General features: G+C 32.0%; 2 protein-coding genes across 7 annotated transcripts; one reads left to right on the top strand and one right to left on the bottom strand.

The window, feature by feature from the left end:
* Positions 1 to 3,135: 3,135 nt before the first annotated feature.
* On the bottom strand, positions 3,136 to 9,310 carry LOC112522296 (pentatricopeptide repeat-containing protein At3g06920). Of its 5 annotated transcripts, none has more exons than XM_025131425.1 (4): positions 9,118 to 9,310; positions 6,165 to 6,271; positions 3,663 to 5,857; positions 3,136 to 3,545 (listed from the first exon to the last, which is right to left on the bottom strand). In XM_025131425.1, the coding sequence occupies exons 2-4, from the start codon at positions 6,187 to 6,189 to the stop codon at positions 3,183 to 3,185; spliced, it is 2,583 nt and encodes an 860-aa protein (XP_024987193.1). In that variant the 5' UTR covers positions 6,190 to 6,271; positions 9,118 to 9,310; the 3' UTR covers positions 3,136 to 3,182. The 5 variants fall into 5 exon arrangements, with proteins under 5 accessions (XP_024987193.1, XP_024987190.1, XP_024987191.1 ...); XM_025131422.1 differs by adding an exon at positions 7,091 to 7,230 and having other exon boundaries at positions 3,136 to 5,857; XM_025131423.1 differs by having other exon boundaries at positions 3,136 to 5,857; positions 9,136 to 9,310.
* Positions 9,311 to 12,354: 3,044 nt separating this feature from the next.
* On the top strand, positions 12,355 to 16,832 carry LOC112521545. 2 transcript variants are annotated; one of them, XM_025130462.1, is made up of 6 exons: positions 12,355 to 12,439; positions 12,523 to 12,618; positions 13,538 to 13,645; positions 14,359 to 14,479; positions 15,023 to 15,229; positions 16,485 to 16,832. In XM_025130462.1, the coding sequence occupies exons 1-5, from the start codon at positions 12,371 to 12,373 to the stop codon at positions 15,193 to 15,195; spliced, it is 567 nt and encodes a 188-aa protein (XP_024986230.1). In that variant the 5' UTR covers positions 12,355 to 12,370; the 3' UTR covers positions 15,196 to 15,229; positions 16,485 to 16,832. The 2 variants fall into 2 exon arrangements, with proteins under 2 accessions (XP_024986230.1, XP_024986229.1); XM_025130461.1 differs by having other exon boundaries at positions 14,933 to 15,229; positions 16,485 to 16,731.
* Positions 16,833 to 19,485: the final 2,653 nt, after the last annotated feature.

A 19,485-nucleotide genomic window follows, 5' to 3' on the forward strand; every position in this document is an offset into this window, starting at 1 on the left:
AGTTAAGATGAGAATCATAAATATAGATCTTCACCATTATATATATATATATATATATATATATATATATATATATATATATACACGAGATCACCACGTGTGACCCTCTTTCCCTATCGACGGCCAAAACGTGCTTCCTCTCTGGTGCACCACTTGACACCGACCCCTTTGCCCAACACCGTCTCACACCTCCTTCTTCGCCCATCTCTGGCCATCGGCCACCGCTGCTTCTTATTCTTTTCCCATCTCCAACCACTTCCCATCATCTCTTCAACTCTCACCTTCACCGGTTCAACTCCCTCTTGTTGAACAACCCAGATCAGTTTCGGTTTTTCATATCCCAAAAAATTTGGTTTCTGCATACCCAGATCGGTTTCGGTTTCTGGTTTTTGTTCAAATCTCATTCAGATCGGGTACGTAACCCACATCTTGTCGGAGATATAACCTAAATATCGTCGGAGATGTAAAGCAGAAGATGTAAGGTTTTTGGATGTAACCTAGATCTCTTTGAAGATGTAACGTCGGGTGTGATACAGTGGTAACACAGTGGTGTCATAATGATATCACAGTTGTATTCATCAACCAGATCTGATATCATAGTATATAATTTTTATGTTTAATAAAAAGTAAGAGTGAAATGAGAAAAAGACTAAAGTACCCCTCACCTGACGGTTTTCACGGCCATTAAAAGAAGACATTAAATACGAACATTTTTATAAACCACAATAACCATCTTGTATTTTTTTTGTAATTACAAAGACGAATAAGTGTAATAACCAACAAACCACATAGGTGAAATTTGTAGTTTACTCTAATAACTAAATAAACAAAAAAAATTATATAACTACTCAAAAAAAATGTGAGAAGATGACAAGATTTGCTACTTTTTTTAGTTTTACTGAAGTTTCTATTTTGTTGAGATGTCGTTAATATGGTAAAATATATATATATATATATATATATATATATATATTAATGAAAGGTGGTTGTGTGGATGCTTAAAAAGGGGGAACCAAAGCAATTAAATTTAAAAAAGAAAATGGAAGTAGATATTTGGTAAATCTCACAAAATCTAAAGAAAAGATGAACAAGTCCCTTGTAGTTTGTGGATAAAGAAGTGGATGAATATATAATATGAGAGCCTAAACTTGTATGGATTTTTCCTTTTTTAAAGTATGATTATTATAATGCACACATTTTTACTTTTTATTTTTGGCAACATACAAAAACCAAATATTCTTTTATGTTTCTTTGTCTTGTCATAATCTCATTTGGTGATGCTATTATTTTTCTTCTACATTTGGATACCCAATTCAACTTGCAAAATTTTCACAAATTTAAAAAATCATGTAACGGGGTAGATTATTATTTGTACAACGGATACTTCAAACTTGGAGCGAGCATGTAAAATATTTAAAATATCGAGAATGCCAACGAGTCTATAGAGACAAAGGCCTTGTTTGTTTTTTCCATTTTACGTCTTAATCATGACCACTTATCTCTTATTCGGTCAGATATTTTATGATTCTGACTTTTTGTTTTTTTTTTTTTTCCAAAAATTGTCAACAAATGGATTGATTTTGTCCCTGGTTCTTTAGTTCTACAAATGGGCATGAGTTTGGATTCAGAAACGGATGTTCTTCAAAGGAAAGGTTTTCATTAATGGGAAAAGTGCCATTGCAAAGATAGATAGCGACTTCATATTGTGTATGTGTATTTGATTCCTTACGATTCGTCACTACATCAATAACCTAAAATGTTTGTGTTGGATTGGCAATGAAGAACAAAGGGTGGCGAATAGCAGAAGGTGCTGATCAACAACAGCAGGAGGAGATTTATAATAGTTATGTTTAGTAGGTGAGTTTCTTGATCTTGTAGCTTAATTGCATCCAAATATGTGATGTTGGTTTGGAAATTGTGTTTGAACTTTGACATCTTAAGAAACTTGATATGGAAACAAGTTTCTGCTAAACAGAAGTTTCTGATTCAAATTTGAGGAACTTATAAAAACATGAGGTGGGTATGTTAAAAAGAAAAATCAAACTCCCAAGACTTGAAATCAAACTATATATATATATATATATATATATATAGGTTGGTTATTATACAATCCATGACATCAAGATTTTGAGGAATAAAATTATACATATGGTTTTCCATATCGAGCGTTTGTTGAGATCATCAAGAATATCCTAATACTTGAGAAATATAAATCGAACAAGTAATCGAAGAGATCAATCATTTCTATAAACCATTTTTATAAAGATGGTTTTCCATTTTCCTTCTAGCTGCCGCTCACATGGTTAGCATGGCAAGGACAAGCAAGAATCTTACCCGATAAAAAAAATGGCAACTAACGAGAATCTTACCCGGTAAGTGTAGGAAAAGACTTGTAACTTCTAAGCACTTACAGGGTAAAAGACACTTCTCAGTTATTCATTTTGATGACCAAGAATGTTGTCCGATAAAATATGTGAGGGTGACGCCTCTTGCCGCTAACCACTTACCGAGTAAGCATTTAGGGATCAACCACACATGAAATGAAAGTTACCATACAAGAAATGGGATGAGCCATCTGAGTGGTTGAAAATTTCAAACTATTATATATAGCTATCGTTGCATATAAACCAATCCTTCATGAAGAAAAAAACGTATAAAATTACTATGCCTTGCAAGAACGGGCATTTTGGACAACAAACTTAAAGCATTTGAATTAAAATTACAAGATAAACGCTAAGAAAAACACCCATTTAGAAAGAGACCGGAAATCACATTCAAAAGAAGACAACTTTTACCATCCCGCCATTGGTAATTCGCTTGGACAATAAAAAACGACCTTTATGTCATCAGAAAAAATTCTCCAAGAAATCAGGCAAACCATGGTGACCATTACACCCATACACACAATTTGCAGTTATGTAGCATGTGCGCACCTGATTCAGCAGCCGAAGAAACCCACCTTCAGCTAGTATCCATCGATCACTCTATAAGCCAATTCTCTAGCTTCAGTGTTGAACTCGATCATTTTTCCTTCTTTCTGCATTCACGTGTCGAAAGAGAAACTGATTGGTCAACTCTACCTTATAAAAGCATGTCAAATGTACTATGGAATTTGAATGGTGGGAGAAAATGAACCTCATATGGGTGTGATTCGATTGTATAACATCAACAAAATTATGTTTCTACATGGACCTTGAAGCATGCTGAGCCTTTGCTGTTTCCTTCAACACAGCACCCACAATTGCTGCCTGCTCAAGACATTCAGCCTTATGTAATGAATCCATAAGTACAATACAAGTATTTGGATATATGTTACAGCCTTTTAATCTAGTGTCCTCAAATAACGAGTATGCTTCCATCGCCCTATTTGATATGCTTAAGCCTTCTATCATAGTATTATAACAAGCCGAATCCGGGGTAGCTCCAGTTTTCTTAAACCTTTCAAAGAGACGATGGGCCTCTAATACATTTCCAGCCCTTGCAAGCCCACAAATCATTGTAGTATATGTGATCACGTTTGGTTGTAGCCCTTGCTTCTGCATCTCCTGCCAAAACACAAATGCCTTGTTGAACTTTCTAACTCTACATAAACCATTTATGATAATGCTGTAAGTAATAGCATTTGGAATGCACTTTAAATCCTTCATCGAATTAAAGCATACGAGGGCTTCGTTAATTTCTTCAGCTTTCACCAGTGCATCAAGCAAGCAATTCCATGTGTATATGTTAGGTGTCAAACCTTTCTGCATTAATTCTTCCATAATTAGATATGCTTCGTCAATTCTACCAACCTTTCCAAACCCGTCAACAAGACTGCTGTACACAACTACATTTAACTCGACACCTTTTGATTTAGCTTCTTCAAAAAGCATGTAAGCTTCATCAAGCCGGTCAATCTTTGCAAGCCCATCAATCACAGATCCATAGGTAACGACAGTGGGTGGATGTCCCTTCACCTTCATTTCTTCAAAAAGCTGATAAGCTCTATTTACCTGACCTGATTTGCAAAATCCATCAATAACAGTGTTATAGGCAAGGGTATCCAAGAGACACCCCTGTTCCTTCATCGCATGGAATAAAGCATGGGTTTCTCGTGCAAACCCTGCTTTTATTAATCCATGTATTAGTATAGAGTAGCTCCGAGTATCTGGTATAAAACCCCTAGCCTTAATTTCTTCAAATAAAGCTCTGCCTTTGTCCGTTTCGCCAGCTTTAAAAACACAGTCCATATAAGCGTTTAAAAGGGTTAGATCTGGACTGATTCCCCCACGAACCATTTCTTTGTAGATCTTATGGCCATCTTCCTTTCTTCCTAACTTAAAAAAGCTTCTGATAAGAGACGTATAGACAACAGCATCTGGAATCACACCAGAGTCCACCATTCTTTCATATAGCCTGTAAGCATCATCAACTCTGTTGTGCCTACCCAGCCCCTCTATAAGAGAGCAATATGTATAACTGGTTGGGGGGCAAACTTTGTGATCTATATTTTCAAATATCGCATGGGCTTCATCAAGTTGTTGAGACTTACACAGTCGATCAATCATTATGTTCACAGTTAAAATATTAGGATACAAACCAGCTTCTTTCATGGAGTCTTGAATCTTTACAGCAATGTCAAGCTTGTGAGACTTGCAAAGATTATCTATGAGTATATTATATGTCGAGAGATTAGGCGCTGCATCTTTCTTCATCTCCTCAAATAACTTCAAAGCCTCATCTACTCTCCCCTTCTTTCCAAGACAAGTGAGAATGCAGTTGTATGCAACCACACTTGGGATCGAACCCTTCAGTTTTTGTTTCTCAAGTAATCGAAATGCTTCATCAAACTTTCCATCCATTCCATAACCCATGATCATCGTGTTATAAGCATATGCACATGGGACCTTCTTATTATGCTCCATCTGCTCAAATAACTCAACAGCTTCATTGAGTTTATTAGCTTTGCAGAGAACGCCTATCATGCTAGTATATGTAACATCATCAGGCATGATGCCATGAACTTTCATTTCGTGAAAGAACTTCCAAGCCATGTCCACCTTGCCTGCTTTACCAAAGCAGTTTATACAGACATTATACAGAACAATATCACCATCTACAGAGTTGCTTCTCATCTCATCCAACATAGAAAGAGCAGCATCAATCCTACCCTCCCTAGCAAATACACGGATCACGGTTGTGAATAGATGCACGTTTACTTCATAACCTAGCTCCTGCATCTGGTGAAACAGCGTGAGTATGAGATCGGGTTCATGTACGGTAGAGAGAGCTCCAATTAGAGTTGTATAAGCGGAAAACGCAGGGCGAAACTTGAACCTTCTCATTAGTTGAATCAGATCATAAGCTTCCCTTAGCTTATGACTCTTAACACAGCTTACAACTAACTCAACGCATGTGCTATTAGATGGGCCAAAACCAGCAAGATTCATTTCTTCCAAAACTTGTTCAATCTGATGAAACTTCTTACTCCTTGACATCACCATTAGAAGCGAATTGTAAGCTTCAGGGCAATGTGCTTGATTGGTTTTCCTCTCAGACCATCGAAAATAATTTACTGCAAGATTGACATCCTTCAGTTTCCGTAAAACAGCAATGACCACATCAGTTTGTGCACTATCATTGCAGGTGGATAAAGCATTCTCCAAGGACGTCCCCCACGGACCACCCTCCAAGATCTGGCACACAGACTCCACTCCTTGCCTTTCTCCATCAAATTTTCTAATTTGCTCTTGATCACTTCGACTCATAGAAGAAAGAGCTCTTCGTTGCAGTTCAAAAGGCCCATTATATGAAGATAGCAACCTCCCACACAGAGCAACAATATCAGAGCATTTTGAACTAGAGTCACATAACTTCCCTGCACCAACGAGTCGATAGTGATCAGCAATTATCAAACTAACAGAAAGAAGAATAAATTACCATGTCTGTGAAGAACTGCATCCAACTTTTCCTTCAAACTTAAATTAATGATAGATCGGCGGCCAATAACCATGCAATGCAACACCCTCACTGGTCAAACAAGAAAATACTGATGCATACAAGCTGGAACATAAAAATGATAAAACCAATTGACAAGAGTATGATGGTCGGTATAATATGCTTGACGGAACTTTCTCAGGCTCGGATCTATTCAAAGAAATATGCAGTTCTATTGCAACTTATACCTCGGCATATAACAAGAGTCTTCATCCTTGCATTCAGTTGCTTCTACATTATTCAGTTGCATTCGGCGCTCTCATTCCAATTCTGAGAAATGGTAAACTTGGAACTCCTAACGAAATACGGAAACAGTGGATCAGAAAAAATTAAAACTGACAATAATAGATGCATAGTACAGGCACATACATGATCATAAATAACATACAAAGAAAAAACACTTCCAGTAACTCAATGGTAAACAATCCCATTCAATAATTATGAGCTATCAGACAAGGATAACGTGCAATCTATTATAATATTCAATGAATTCCTGTCTAATTAATATCTCCCAAAATGAAAAACAATGGCTCATGCATTAATCCAAACCTTGATAGTCAAAAGAAAACGGATACAATTTATAATCTATCACAGCATCCAATAAGTTCCTATTCAATCAGCGCTACTCAACATTGCCCAATACGTAAAGATAAATATCACATGATCGTTTGATCATAGATTAATTGTGCAAAGCTTTAATGATCAAAAAAGAAGACAGTCCCTCCATTTTTCCAAATAATTAGCAGCATTTTGATTTTCTAATGTTAGACATGGTCCTTTCCAGACACAATTTACCATTAATTCCTGTTACCACCAGGAATTACAAATCCCAGTGCTTTTAGTCCATTTATCAAATTACAATCAAAAAGCTTAACATACATACCAGTTCTACAATTCAAAAAATACCCTGGCTGATTTTCCAAAGTCAAAGTAGAGGTCTATAACCATCATTCCAATTATCAACTTATAGAAGATTTAAACTAAGACCGCGAAGAGAGAATTAAGAGAAGTATAGATTCAATGAAAGTGGATTTACGGTTTCAACTAGTTAAGAATAAAGAACTTACATGATATTTCAAAGCAAATGATGAGAATGAGAAGATAGAAAGCATACTCAAAAGGGCCAGCAAATCCGCCACATGTTTTCGTTACGGCAGAGGTGAAGAAAGCCAGTGATATGACGATTTTTTGGCCGGACTAATGAGGGATGGGAGAAGAATCCTCATTGAGCTACTGCAAGTGCTTAAATGAAACCTGGATGGCTTTGTATGTTATTTATGATTGATGGTTTAAAGCAGATGCAAATCTTCTCTAGTAATTTGTGGATGGCTCTCCAACAATGAGAAGCACTCCTAGGAATTGAAGAGACAGGATAATGGAAAGTACATAATAATAGCACATCAAATAAAAAATGTAGAACACTTGAACCAGAAGAACACAAAAGCTTTCACACATTCAAGGCCCTTAATATCACCAACCTATAGATCCAAGAAAAAAATCAACACCACATAAAGAGTCTATCCAAAACTACTATCCGAAGAATAAAATGAAAGCCTTAAACTAGCCAGGCACAGGCTAAAGTAGCAAATAATAGAACACTCTCATGAGTCACAAGGCAGAAACCGAATGGTAGCTTCTCTGTTTTATGCAATGAAAATCCTTTTAACAGTCATCTCATAAAAACAGATGCAGATATGAGCGATAGCAGATTCGGCCAGATTATGAGAGATGCAAACAGATAAAGTCGATGGTTTCAACCAGATGAAAACAGATAAATTGATGGTTTCAACCAGATTATGAGATGAGCAGATTCGCTTGTTTTAATCAAAGGTTTCAATCGAACAGAGAAACAGATCGATTGTGAGAGATGAGCAAATATGATTTGTGAAAGATGTACCTGAAGAATGTGACAGATTCGATTGAGCAGATTCATTGTAAAGAATGTGGCAGATTCGAGAGTGGCGTGAGAAAAGCTTGAAAGGGCAATCTTGGAAAAATAAGGGTTTTAATGATTTGGGGAGAACCTAGATTAAAAAAATCGCTAAGAGGTTAGTAGAACCATTAAGAGAGAGGGTTTTTTTATCAAATCAAAAGTTATCTCTTAATGAAATAATTAAGAGGAAAACAAGCAGCACCATAAATTTTGTGGATGTGGCATGGTGAAAATTAGGGATAGGTCCTAAACAACAGTGCCAGCCTTGAGATCTTTGGTGCCCAGAGCGAAAAGACCAAATGATGCCCAATTTAATACATCCGAGTGTGGTAATTTACAGTTGTCTGGTTTTTTGTTCATATGCATGATCCTGCAGTTGGGCGTTTGTTTTTAAAAAACATGTTAGCGTTTCGTTAATAAAGCTGTTGTAGCCCCTGCATCTCATAGTAGAAAACCAAACAGGACTAAAGTAAACCTAATCTTCACCAAAATGAAGACTAAAATATAAGAAATACCACCCAACCATCCTCCAAATGACAAATTGACAACCAAATAGGAATGAAAAATCAACCACACAACCCCTTAAAACTCCACAATAGGACTAAAAACCACCATCAAGACCAACAACCCAAAATAAACATCACAAGAGATAAACAAGCCATATATAGATGAGAATTTGAGCATATAAACCAAAAACCAAAATAACCAGTCCCTATTTCCTACATCCCACATTTTCTATATAAACCAAAATCAACATTCATAACTTCTCAATCCAACTCCAAAACACTTAACTGATAGATTCTTCTTCAATCCTTTACACTTTGCAACATCAATGGCTCATTCCTACTTCACTTTTGTCCTCCCCATACTAGTTTTAGTCAGTTAAGAAGTTTGTCTATGAAATTAGCTATTGCATGACTCCATTAGTCCATCATGAGTTTCATATAATCATATTTAGGGTCTTGACCAATTGGCAATCATGAGTTTTATGTGAAAAATTGCAAAGTTAAGGGAGAACAATTCAAGTGAGGGCAGAACATCAGTTGCCTGCTGCACATCGGAATGACAACATTCAAGTGAATTACCTATTGCACATTCAACTATCCAAGAACCAAACAACAACAATCAAATAAATCAACTACTGCCCATTCAAGAATCTAGTGACAACATTAGAATTTGATAAAACAAAAAACACAACTAGTACATACCTAAGTTACGACTCAAACCTGGTTTTGGAGGATTAAGATCAGCCACAGGACCAATGGACGTCTGGACACAACGAGTGAGAGAAAGAGTCGCAAGTCACAGAAAAAGGAAGGACGGAAGCGAGCGCAGATTGAGAGAGAATCAGAAGCAAGTCGAGGGTTGCAACTCCCAAGTCGTAGAGAAATAGGTTTGTTGTGGGAACGGTGAACCTACCTAAGTTACCATGACTCCTATGGGCTTGTATTTTACTCGGGCAAGTCGGAGAGAAATAAGGTTTGCTGTGGTTTGTATTTTACATGGGAAAAAAGAATGAAATTTAATGTTTAGAATAATTAAGGTTTTAGATAATTTTTTAGAATTAATAAGATTTTGAATATTTCAAAATCTGTTAAATAATTTTATAGATTTTTTAAAATTGTTAGATACATTCTTATAATTTATAAAACTGGTTAATATAATAAAATAATTAAAAAAATCTAGAAAAAAAAATCAATGAACTTTCATATTTTGAATGCTTATGTTCATAAACATTTTTTAAACTAAAAAAACACTTATATTAATAAAATGAAACAAATATACTAAAAAAATGCTTACATTTAAAAAGAATATTGATGAGATTTATTTTAATTAAAAATAAAAAATATTTTATTATTGGTTTTTCAAATTAAGAAAAAATAAAAAAGATTTAAAAAAGATTACACATTAAATTTATTTTAATTAAAAATATATTTATTTTAAAAAAAATCATTGAAATAAATTTAATCAATAATTCTTTTTAAATTATTTTTTATTTAGAAATCATTGACATTATATTTTTTATTTTTTTAAATGTAAGTATTTTTTTGGTATATTTGTTTCATTTTATAGATGTAAATATTGTTTTGATTAAAATGTTTAGGGACTTAATCGTTTAAATTATGAAAACTCATTGGGTTTTTTCAGACTTTTTCTATTATTTTACCATATTAACCGGTTTTATTGGTCATAATGATGTATTTAACATGTTTTAGAAAATTTAAAAAGTTATTTAACAGATTTTAGAATGTCCAATGACATATTTATTCTAAAAAATTATTCAATGATTTAATCAAATATTAAAGTTTATTGTGTTTTTTTAGATTTTTCGTTGTGTTTATATTAAAAAAAACGATGATAAATAGAAAAGATAGAAGGAAAAAACTCTTGCAACTCTGAAATTAAAAAAAAAGTCAAAAGTCAATATAATATATTTGTAGATAATTTAATATGATGGTGACATGTTTGGATATAATTAAAAAAGTAATTTACACATGAGGGCAAATTTGGAAAGTAACGAAAGAAAGCATTTCAACCGTAATCATCTCTTAGCAAATCACTTTTTAAGACTTTATACATTATTTTTAACAAATTCTTTAAAATTAAGATTTTAAATATTTAACGGATTATTAAAAGTTTTCTTCAAAATATATATTATATTATAAAGCATTCGACAAAAACTCTTAAAACTCATTTTTTATGCATAAAATATTGTTTATTAATGCGTAAGTACAACTTATTAAAGCTACATATCTGAATTTGTGTAACTAACTGCGGATAAATATAATCAAATGCAGGATAAACATTTCATTTTAAATATAAAAAATCTAAAATATAATTAGAATAATTATTAAGTTCTAACAGAATACTTAATTATTATCTTTATAAAATTTATATTATTAAACCAAAAATAAATTATTTCATTATTAAACTTAAATTAAATTATAATAAAAATAAATAAATTACATAAAAAATGAGAATTTTTAAATAGTTGATTTGATATTAACATTGATATATATTTTTTCAAATTTTTATGAAATCTTTAAATTTATATTTTATTCAAAAATTAAATCATTATTGCTTTCTTAAAATCATTTTAAATATGAAAAAATTAAAATATAATTAGGATAATCATCGGAAATACTTAATTATTATCTTTATAAAAAAAATATATTACTAAAAAAATGAATTAAAGAAATACACAAAAACAGGAAAAAAAAACTAAATAGTTAGTTTAGTACTAATATTAATATTTTTTTCAATTTTTTATGATATCTTCATATTTATATCTTATTTAAAAATAAAAACATTATCGTTTTCTCAAAATCGTATTATAACATCAATTGAGACAAAAGAAAAACACAAAACATTAAAATCGATATGTGTCTCGCTGTATTGTGCGAGTACCCTTCTAGTAAAAAAACATGAAATTTAAATAAATCTTAAAAATAATTGTTTAAGAAAGAGAAAAATAATATTTTATTTTTTCGAGAATCTTTTGAATTAAAATTTTAACAGAGAAAAATTAATATATTTTTGAATTGTATTAAGTATTTTAACGATAAAATTAATAATTATTTAAAGATTTTTTAACTTTTGGTTTCCAATTTTAAAGAATCTGCTCTAAGAAAATCAAATGAAATTCATTTCTTTATTCAAACAAAAATTGTTAACTTAGAGAAAGTAAGATATAAATGGTAGAAATCTTCAAATTTGGATTAATTTCTAAGACTTCATATTTAAAAGAGAGAAAAATAATATTTAATTATTTCTCATAAATACAAAACATTTAAATTAAGTGTTTAAAAGAGAGAAATAATATTTTATTAAATGTATCGAATGTTTTAGTAATATAATTAATGATAGATTTGTTAAAATAAAGTAGATCTTAGAGTTGGCTCCAATATTTTTAGACATTTTAACTTTTAATGCTTTATTTTAGAAATATTATAACATATTAGCACAACTAATGAGGATGCTATAATAAAGGTATCGAAGATGTTATAATTTATTTATTTTATTTACTATTAACAGCATTTTTAACGAATCCTCTGAAATGAAAAAAAATGAAGATTTTGAATCAATTTTATGCTTCAATAGACTTCTTAAAACCATCTTTAAATATGAATAACACTCCAAAAATAATCACAATGTGAGAGAAATGTTTTTATTAATATGGAATTATAAAAATAATTATTTAAAAAGAAAAAATATTTTAATAAATAAATAAAATATTTTAATGTTATAATTAATGTTTATTTTCTAAAATGAAACGAGGAATACGCTGAAAATAAATTACTTTTTTTAAAGCTTTTCACTCTTGGTTGTCGGAATCAATTTTGGAGAATCTATTTGAAAATAATGGTGACTTAAAATTAATATTTTTTGAATTTTTTTTTGTTTTATTGTTATTAGGATTTTGGTGATGGAAAAAAGGAGGTGGAGTGGTCAGTCTCATGCATGCCCCTTGAGTGTCTTCCATATTCTCCGACGAAATCTAGTTACATGGCATCCAAGAGACGAAGAAAGGTAAAGTTTCTCAATAAAAAACTTGTATCTACTATTTTTTTTCTTGCTCTCATCCTCATCATCTCTATGGGCATGATTTACAGATGGGTTTGACCCGAATGGATGCGGCTCTCGATCAGATGAGCACTTTTGGATTCTCGAGGCAACTCGTCAGGAAAACTGTTAGAGATCTTCTCAAGGTCACACAATTTCTCAAAACCTACATCAGTTTCTTTTTGTTTCCTATTAAACCCCTCTCTCTCTCTCTCTCTCTCTCTATATATATATATATATATATATTTGGTTTCATGTAAACTGAATTGTATTTTTGTTAATTTTTTGATTGGGTAGGGTTTATGTTTGTGTTGAGACCCTGTTTATTTCCAACAGATTGGAGAATCAAAACTCAGAATGTTACGTTATGTAAATAAGAGCAGACAGAAAGAAATTAAAAACTCACGTTAATTTTTGAACTGAAAAATGAGCATTTTGACCAGAAAATCAAAGTTTACATGATTTGAAATGAACTCTATGAGGCTTCCTTGAGCTTTTTTTTCTATGATGATGAATTTGTAGTGCAACTTTTATGATATGTTTATACAGACATCAGTAACCAACATAAATTATGAACATAGAGGTAGGAGGAAGATGAAACAGAGAGAAATTAGCTAGAGGAGTTGTGAATGATTGATGAAAAGAGGGTCAACATTGAAAGTGCAGGAATGTTGAGCATCAATTTGACATTTAATGGTTTATTGTTTACATGTCTAAGTTTCGATAATAATCTGTTTATAAGGTTTAGGATTCAAATTGACGGTCCCATCATATGGACCAATTTTATTCGGCATTCTACAAAGCATTAAAGTGAGTAACAAGGTTGGGGGATCTTATGGCCTGCCTAGTTGGTTTACCCATTTCCCTATTGAGAACAATTTGTTCAAGAGTTCTGCTCTTCCTCACTTCTTAACTTGTCACTCACTTTTGGAACGTCTACCATGTCTAATATAGAGTAACGAGTCCATTCCCTTTTGGTTTTCCCGCTCTATATTTTTGGTTGTTATTGGAATTTGGACCATAAGATATTCATTGTTTTTGGCTGTCGTTTGATGTGATCACTAGTTGTATGGTGATGATGGATGGATATTAATTGAAGAAGACGGGTACAAGGTTCTTATAGATGTCCTTCTTGATGAACAAGAGACTGAACAAACACGGAATTTGTTAAAGGTAAGGTCATGAAGGCCCTAGCTTGACATTTGTTTTATCACTTTTTTTCTTTAATTTGTATATCTAATGATTCATGCGTTTCAGGCGTGATTCAGACAGTTTTGTAATAAAAATAAGGATTTGTACATGGGTTTGTATAATTGTAGTGCATCAAGATAACCTTTCTGTTTTTCTCCCAAGCTTATCTGTCTCCTGTCAGCATCTGAATATGGAAAAGATTTAGAATACAGGCTGGTGATGATAGCTTAAGATGGTAAAACTCAATTGTTGGGTTTGATAAACTGTAGAAAGGAGAAAGATATAAAAAAGATTGGGTTTAATTGATGGTCTGATTGACAAGCAGAAAGGGTTTCTAATAATAGTAAGATTATTTCAAAGAAACGATATGTAAGAATCATAGAGGTTTAATATCATATCATAGTAGATTCATTTCACAAGTGCAAATGTGGATGGTATGCCCATGTGTAATTCTTGAGGGATTGGTTACTAGTGTGGATATCAAGACCTGTAATTGTAAATCTGATGTTTTGATAAGTACACAAGATTGATGTACTTTGATTTTTGAGGTTAAATGTACTATGTTCAACTTTATAAAATACATATCAATTCTGTGTTGGAAAAGCAGACCTTAAAAAATCAAAATGTGCCTCTAATTTTCGAAAAAGGATGGAGTGGCTCTAATCATTTTTTCTTTTTGAGTTCATCTTGTGCAGGATGCATCATCAGAGATCGAGAACACTGGAAATGAGTTGGTCACTGTAGAGTCGAATGAAGTAGCTGCTGAAGATGCATCTTTCAACGGAAACAACAATGCATCATTGACAAACTACACAGGTCTAGTTCTCATTTTTCTTTGCATCTAAATATGCTCCTGATGAATGAGTAATAAATTAGTTAAAATTCAATTTTAATTCATCTTTGTCAACTCTGGAAAGTTGGTGATGTTTTCTGGAGTTGGGACATGCAAGACTACCCAAATGACAAACTACTCTTCCCTTCCATAAAAGGTATTCCTCGACTTTTGGGGTCAAACATCCTACTTTCAACTTCAAAGCAGATATAAATTCTTTACATTTTTGAGAAAAGATTTCATATCTACATTAATCTATGTAACTAGCACCATATATATGTAGTGTTTGTATTAAATTCTTGTTAAGATTCAAAATGTAGACTGCTTGACCATATAAGAGTGTTGTCTCTTGGGCATGTGGTGGAAGTTGAGTGGAACAACTATACATATATTTGTATGTGTTGTGCTTTAAATTTAAAGGGCCGATATTTTTGCAGGATCGGAGAACAAAGAATGCCTGAAGGACATTGCTTTGGACAAAAGCACTCTCAAGAGCCCATTTGACACTTGTGATAATCATTCTGCAGATGAAGTTAACCTCCAGTGTTCCAAAGACCCCCCTGTTTCAGAACTTGCTTCGATTGCTGCTAATACCCCTGTAAATGTCTCTGTTGGTAGGCGTAAGCCTTGTTATGGATGGATCAGCGACGACGACTGTGATGAGGAAACCAAGTTTATAGCACTGACACCTGCAATTTAAAGCATCTTCCATTTGCTTGATATCTTTTTTGAAGGTATGATCTCAATCCTTTTTTGCTCTCTGAATGACTATATAATCTTTATTTACACTCCCTCTATCTCGTAAAAATTACAATAATTTCATTTTGTGATGCTGCATATCATTGCAACTTCCTCTATTTGGTGATGGTTTTGATTCTTAAATACATAATGTTGTTTTAGACATTTGCTGAATAAATATACACTTATGCTCAAGTGCACAACTACGATTAGTGTGAATTGTTGATATTTCATGAGGCGAAGGGGGTGTCTGTATCAATACATTTATACTGTCTTCTTAATTCTGTTGTAAGGCCCAACTTTATGATAAATGATCCTGTTCATTGTGGAATAAACCCAAAGGCCAAACCCTCACTTGTTTGCCAAGACTAGAATTACATAAAAGCATTCCCCATTAATGACTTGAAGTTCTCTTAAATCTTACTAAGATATTTGGTCAAATTTCAAATAAGCAAGCAACAATTTTATTCCTTTGTTAAAGGGCAGCATGTTGAACTGATGTACTTGACATTTCAATTTTAAGCAATTAAACGGACTTGTGAAATGCAAAAAGAACACCTTATTGACAGGAAAAGAGTTGCTAAAAATTCTAACAATTTATGTGGATTTCCGTTGCACAACACTGCACTTTACAAGATTGAGTGATTATGAGCAAAATATGTCAAGTAAGATGAGGTTTTTGCCTTTTTAAAGTTGTATAATTGATTAAAATGACATGTTCTTAGAAAGCATGATGATTCTGCATATTTAAATGAATGATATGGGTGGAAGAGTTGATCACTACCCCGGTTGGCTAAAATGGTGATGTTTGCTATTTCCTGCCAACAAAAGAATTTATTTTCTCTATCTTGATATGCTTGTTGCAAGTTAGGGGTTTTCACATAAACCACCTCTCCATCTATTGAGACATCCTACTCCGAGCCCTACTTTTGTGTGGGATATATTGGATTTGTTTGGTTTGATTTGTGTTTTTTTTTTCTTTGAAGTATATAATATTTATATACGGCAAATGCAACAAATAAACTCACACGCCCTCCTCACCTATGGTGAGGTTTGAACCCCTGACCTCCTAGAAGGCCAAGGGTTACGATACTGCTAGGCCAAAGGCCCTTTGGTTTGATTTATGTTGTTACTTACATCAAAATGTTATTAATGATGGTTTAAAATGCTAATCATGTTTTATATAAGCCTTTATCTTCTCTAAAATATACAAGAAAGATTGGTTCGATAATATGATGCTATGTCCTCCAGTTTGGATTCAGATTGGTGCACAGAAGCAGTATCCTGTTGGAAAAAGGCTAACATGGGAAACGTGCAGGTTTTGGGCATCGTAACCTTCTAAACATTAACTTCTTGTATTGGTATAACTCTAACTACTATGGAGATTATAGATATGGCACATCAAAGAAAGTGAATCCTATAATCAAGATTTATATATATCTTGATATGTTATGAAGCCATTCATTCATCTAGACTATATCATATATACTCATCCACTGTACACCAAGTTTTCTAAGTAGGATTCATTTGTAAGAGCTGAGGCTTGGGTTCAGCTTGGCTTAATCAGGGTATTTAAATTGAATAGAAACATGATATCCTTAATTGCAGAACAAGTCAGGGGTAGGTGTGGTGGTGCTTATCTATGTTTGCTTGGATCACAAATGTTCTTGTAACATCATTGCGTCTAACCATGCAAGTGACCCATCCTCTCTACATTTCAATCAATCACATTTCTTTCTGTTTTAAGAAACAAGACATGATAACAATATTTTTAAACACATATTGTGCCCCACAATGAAATGAAACGTTAAGGATCAAAGTCATATTAACTTTCTTTATGTTTTTAAGTTAAGAATGTAACACTTATGTTTTTAAGTTAAGAATGTAACACTTATGTTTTTAAGTTAAGAATGTAGCACTTAGGGGAGGGGATAAATCGGTCATTTATGTTATTCAGACTGTTGGTTTAGATATAAAAAAAAGTAAACAACAACATCCATTTATCCAGACAGATAAATTTATCCGTACAGGACTTAATAAAAAATTGGTAAACAGTGTATATAGTTTAATTAAAAAAAAATGAATTCATACGGCATATGCCATGTAACATCATCAAATATAATCATGCATATTCATCAGATTAATTAGATATAAACTTCAAAACATAGACAAAAAGTGTTGAATGAATGATCTCTCAACTACCATTAAAGCTTCTATTTGAAGCTCTCAACTATCAACTGGACTTTTGATACTCTCATCAACATATACTGTATACTGTCCCACCTCACTGTGTTCAAGAGCCTTTTTCTTTGATCATGACATTCTGCCTTCTTGCTTTTTTCTATTTCTTTTTTTTTCTTCGTATCTTTAATCTTAATACTTTATAACATACGCTATAAATATTGAAACAAAACAACTTTTCCCACTGGTTTGACCTAATACAAGAGAAGTTGAGGCTCAAACTTGGAACCTTACACTCGTTAATCTATTAAAAGCTTTAGTCGTTGAGTGAAATGATCTCTATTTTAATTATTTTAGAATTAGACATCTGTATGGGGTCTTCGTTCAATATGTTTAGTGCCATATTCTTTGAAATGTAAAATTGAAGTAAGCACTTTACTTCTCTTTAATGGTTCTATTTTTCTTCATGTGATTTTATATCGACTTCAATGATGAAAGAATTTTTGAACTAAACATGAAATAAAGGTGTTAATTTACATGATTGAATATTAAATAGTTGATTTAAAGGAATTGTTGAAATTCACTTTAATGGTTTGTCTTGTATTTTACAAGATTTGGTATCAACTTAAATAATACATTAATATTTGAATCAAATGTTAAAATAAATATATTTATTTGTCTTCTCAAATCTCAACATTGAAAGTTGAAACTCGTCATCTGTCTACATTAGACATGGTTAAAAACCGGTCCAGGACCGGACCCAAATCGGTCTTGGGCTGAAACAATAATATTATGGACCAGTCACACTGTCAAAAATACTAAGGTTGAGTTAATGGTACTTATAACCGGTTAACGACTTCGGCTTGTAACCCATAATGACTTTTTCTTGTTTTCTTAAATAGTTCGTGTTCTCATTTGAATCTCCCACTCTCTCTCTCTCTCTCTATGTGTGTGTGTATGTGTTCTGTTTACTTATTGCTATGATTATATTCAGTCTTGTTACGAGAATTGTACGTATTTAAAAAAACAAGATATTAAATATGAACCATATATTTCATTAAATAATACCTTAAATAATTAATTTCAAAAATAAGTAAATAAAGGGCATAAAGGAAATTTATTTATATTTAAGACATTTATTTAAGATTATACTTTTACCATATTTACGATTTTAATATTGTATTAAATAAGCATATTTAATTTTCATTTAAAGAATTCATTTTTTTATTTAAAGCAATATTTAAAAAGAATTATATTTTTTTGTCAAAATCACATGTGATCTAAAACTTGGAAAACAAAAAAATTAAACATCAAAAAAGAAAATTAATGAAAACAGAATCACATGTATTGTGTAGCAAAACACATTTAAAATGTATAAGATCATATGTAATTCAAAATGCAGTTCACAATTTACATATATCATATGTAATGTTGTAGATAATCAATATCATATATGATTTTTCATTATAACAATATCACATATGATACATTGACGAAAATTAACGATTCTTTTTTTGGAAAAAAAAAACATTAGTTGTGCATATCACATATGATTTATGACGAAAATTGTAAAAAAATCAATAAATAAACTACTTTAATAAAAATAAATATTTTAAGTGAAAAACTAAAACACATTTTTTTAAATGTAGTAAAAAATAAAAATTAATCATGCTTAAATCATAAAAACTATAAAAAATCATGAATAAAGATTTAGTTAAATGTATTAAATGATCTTTATAGAAATAAATAAATTTTCATATATAATCTATGTACAACAAATGACATATATGTCTTTTTGGATTACTTTTTTAGAAAGTTTTATTTAAGACATTATTCAAATAAATTATTTTTTGAAATACATCATTTTCGTATGAAGATCTCTCTCTCTCTCTCTCTCTCTCTCTCTATATATATATATATATATATATATAGATCTCTCTCTCTCTCTCTCTATATATATATATATAGAGAGAGAGAGAGATATATATATATATATATATAAGCGATCAAATGAAAATCACTCCAATTTGTAAAAACCGTGCAAACCACCTTTATCCGTCGATTTCATTGT

The sequence above is a fragment of the Cynara cardunculus genome, assembly GCF_001531365.2.
Source record: "Cynara cardunculus var. scolymus isolate 2C chromosome LG 11, CcrdV1, whole genome shotgun sequence".
Taxonomy (NCBI): Eukaryota; Viridiplantae; Streptophyta; class Magnoliopsida; order Asterales; family Asteraceae; genus Cynara; species Cynara cardunculus.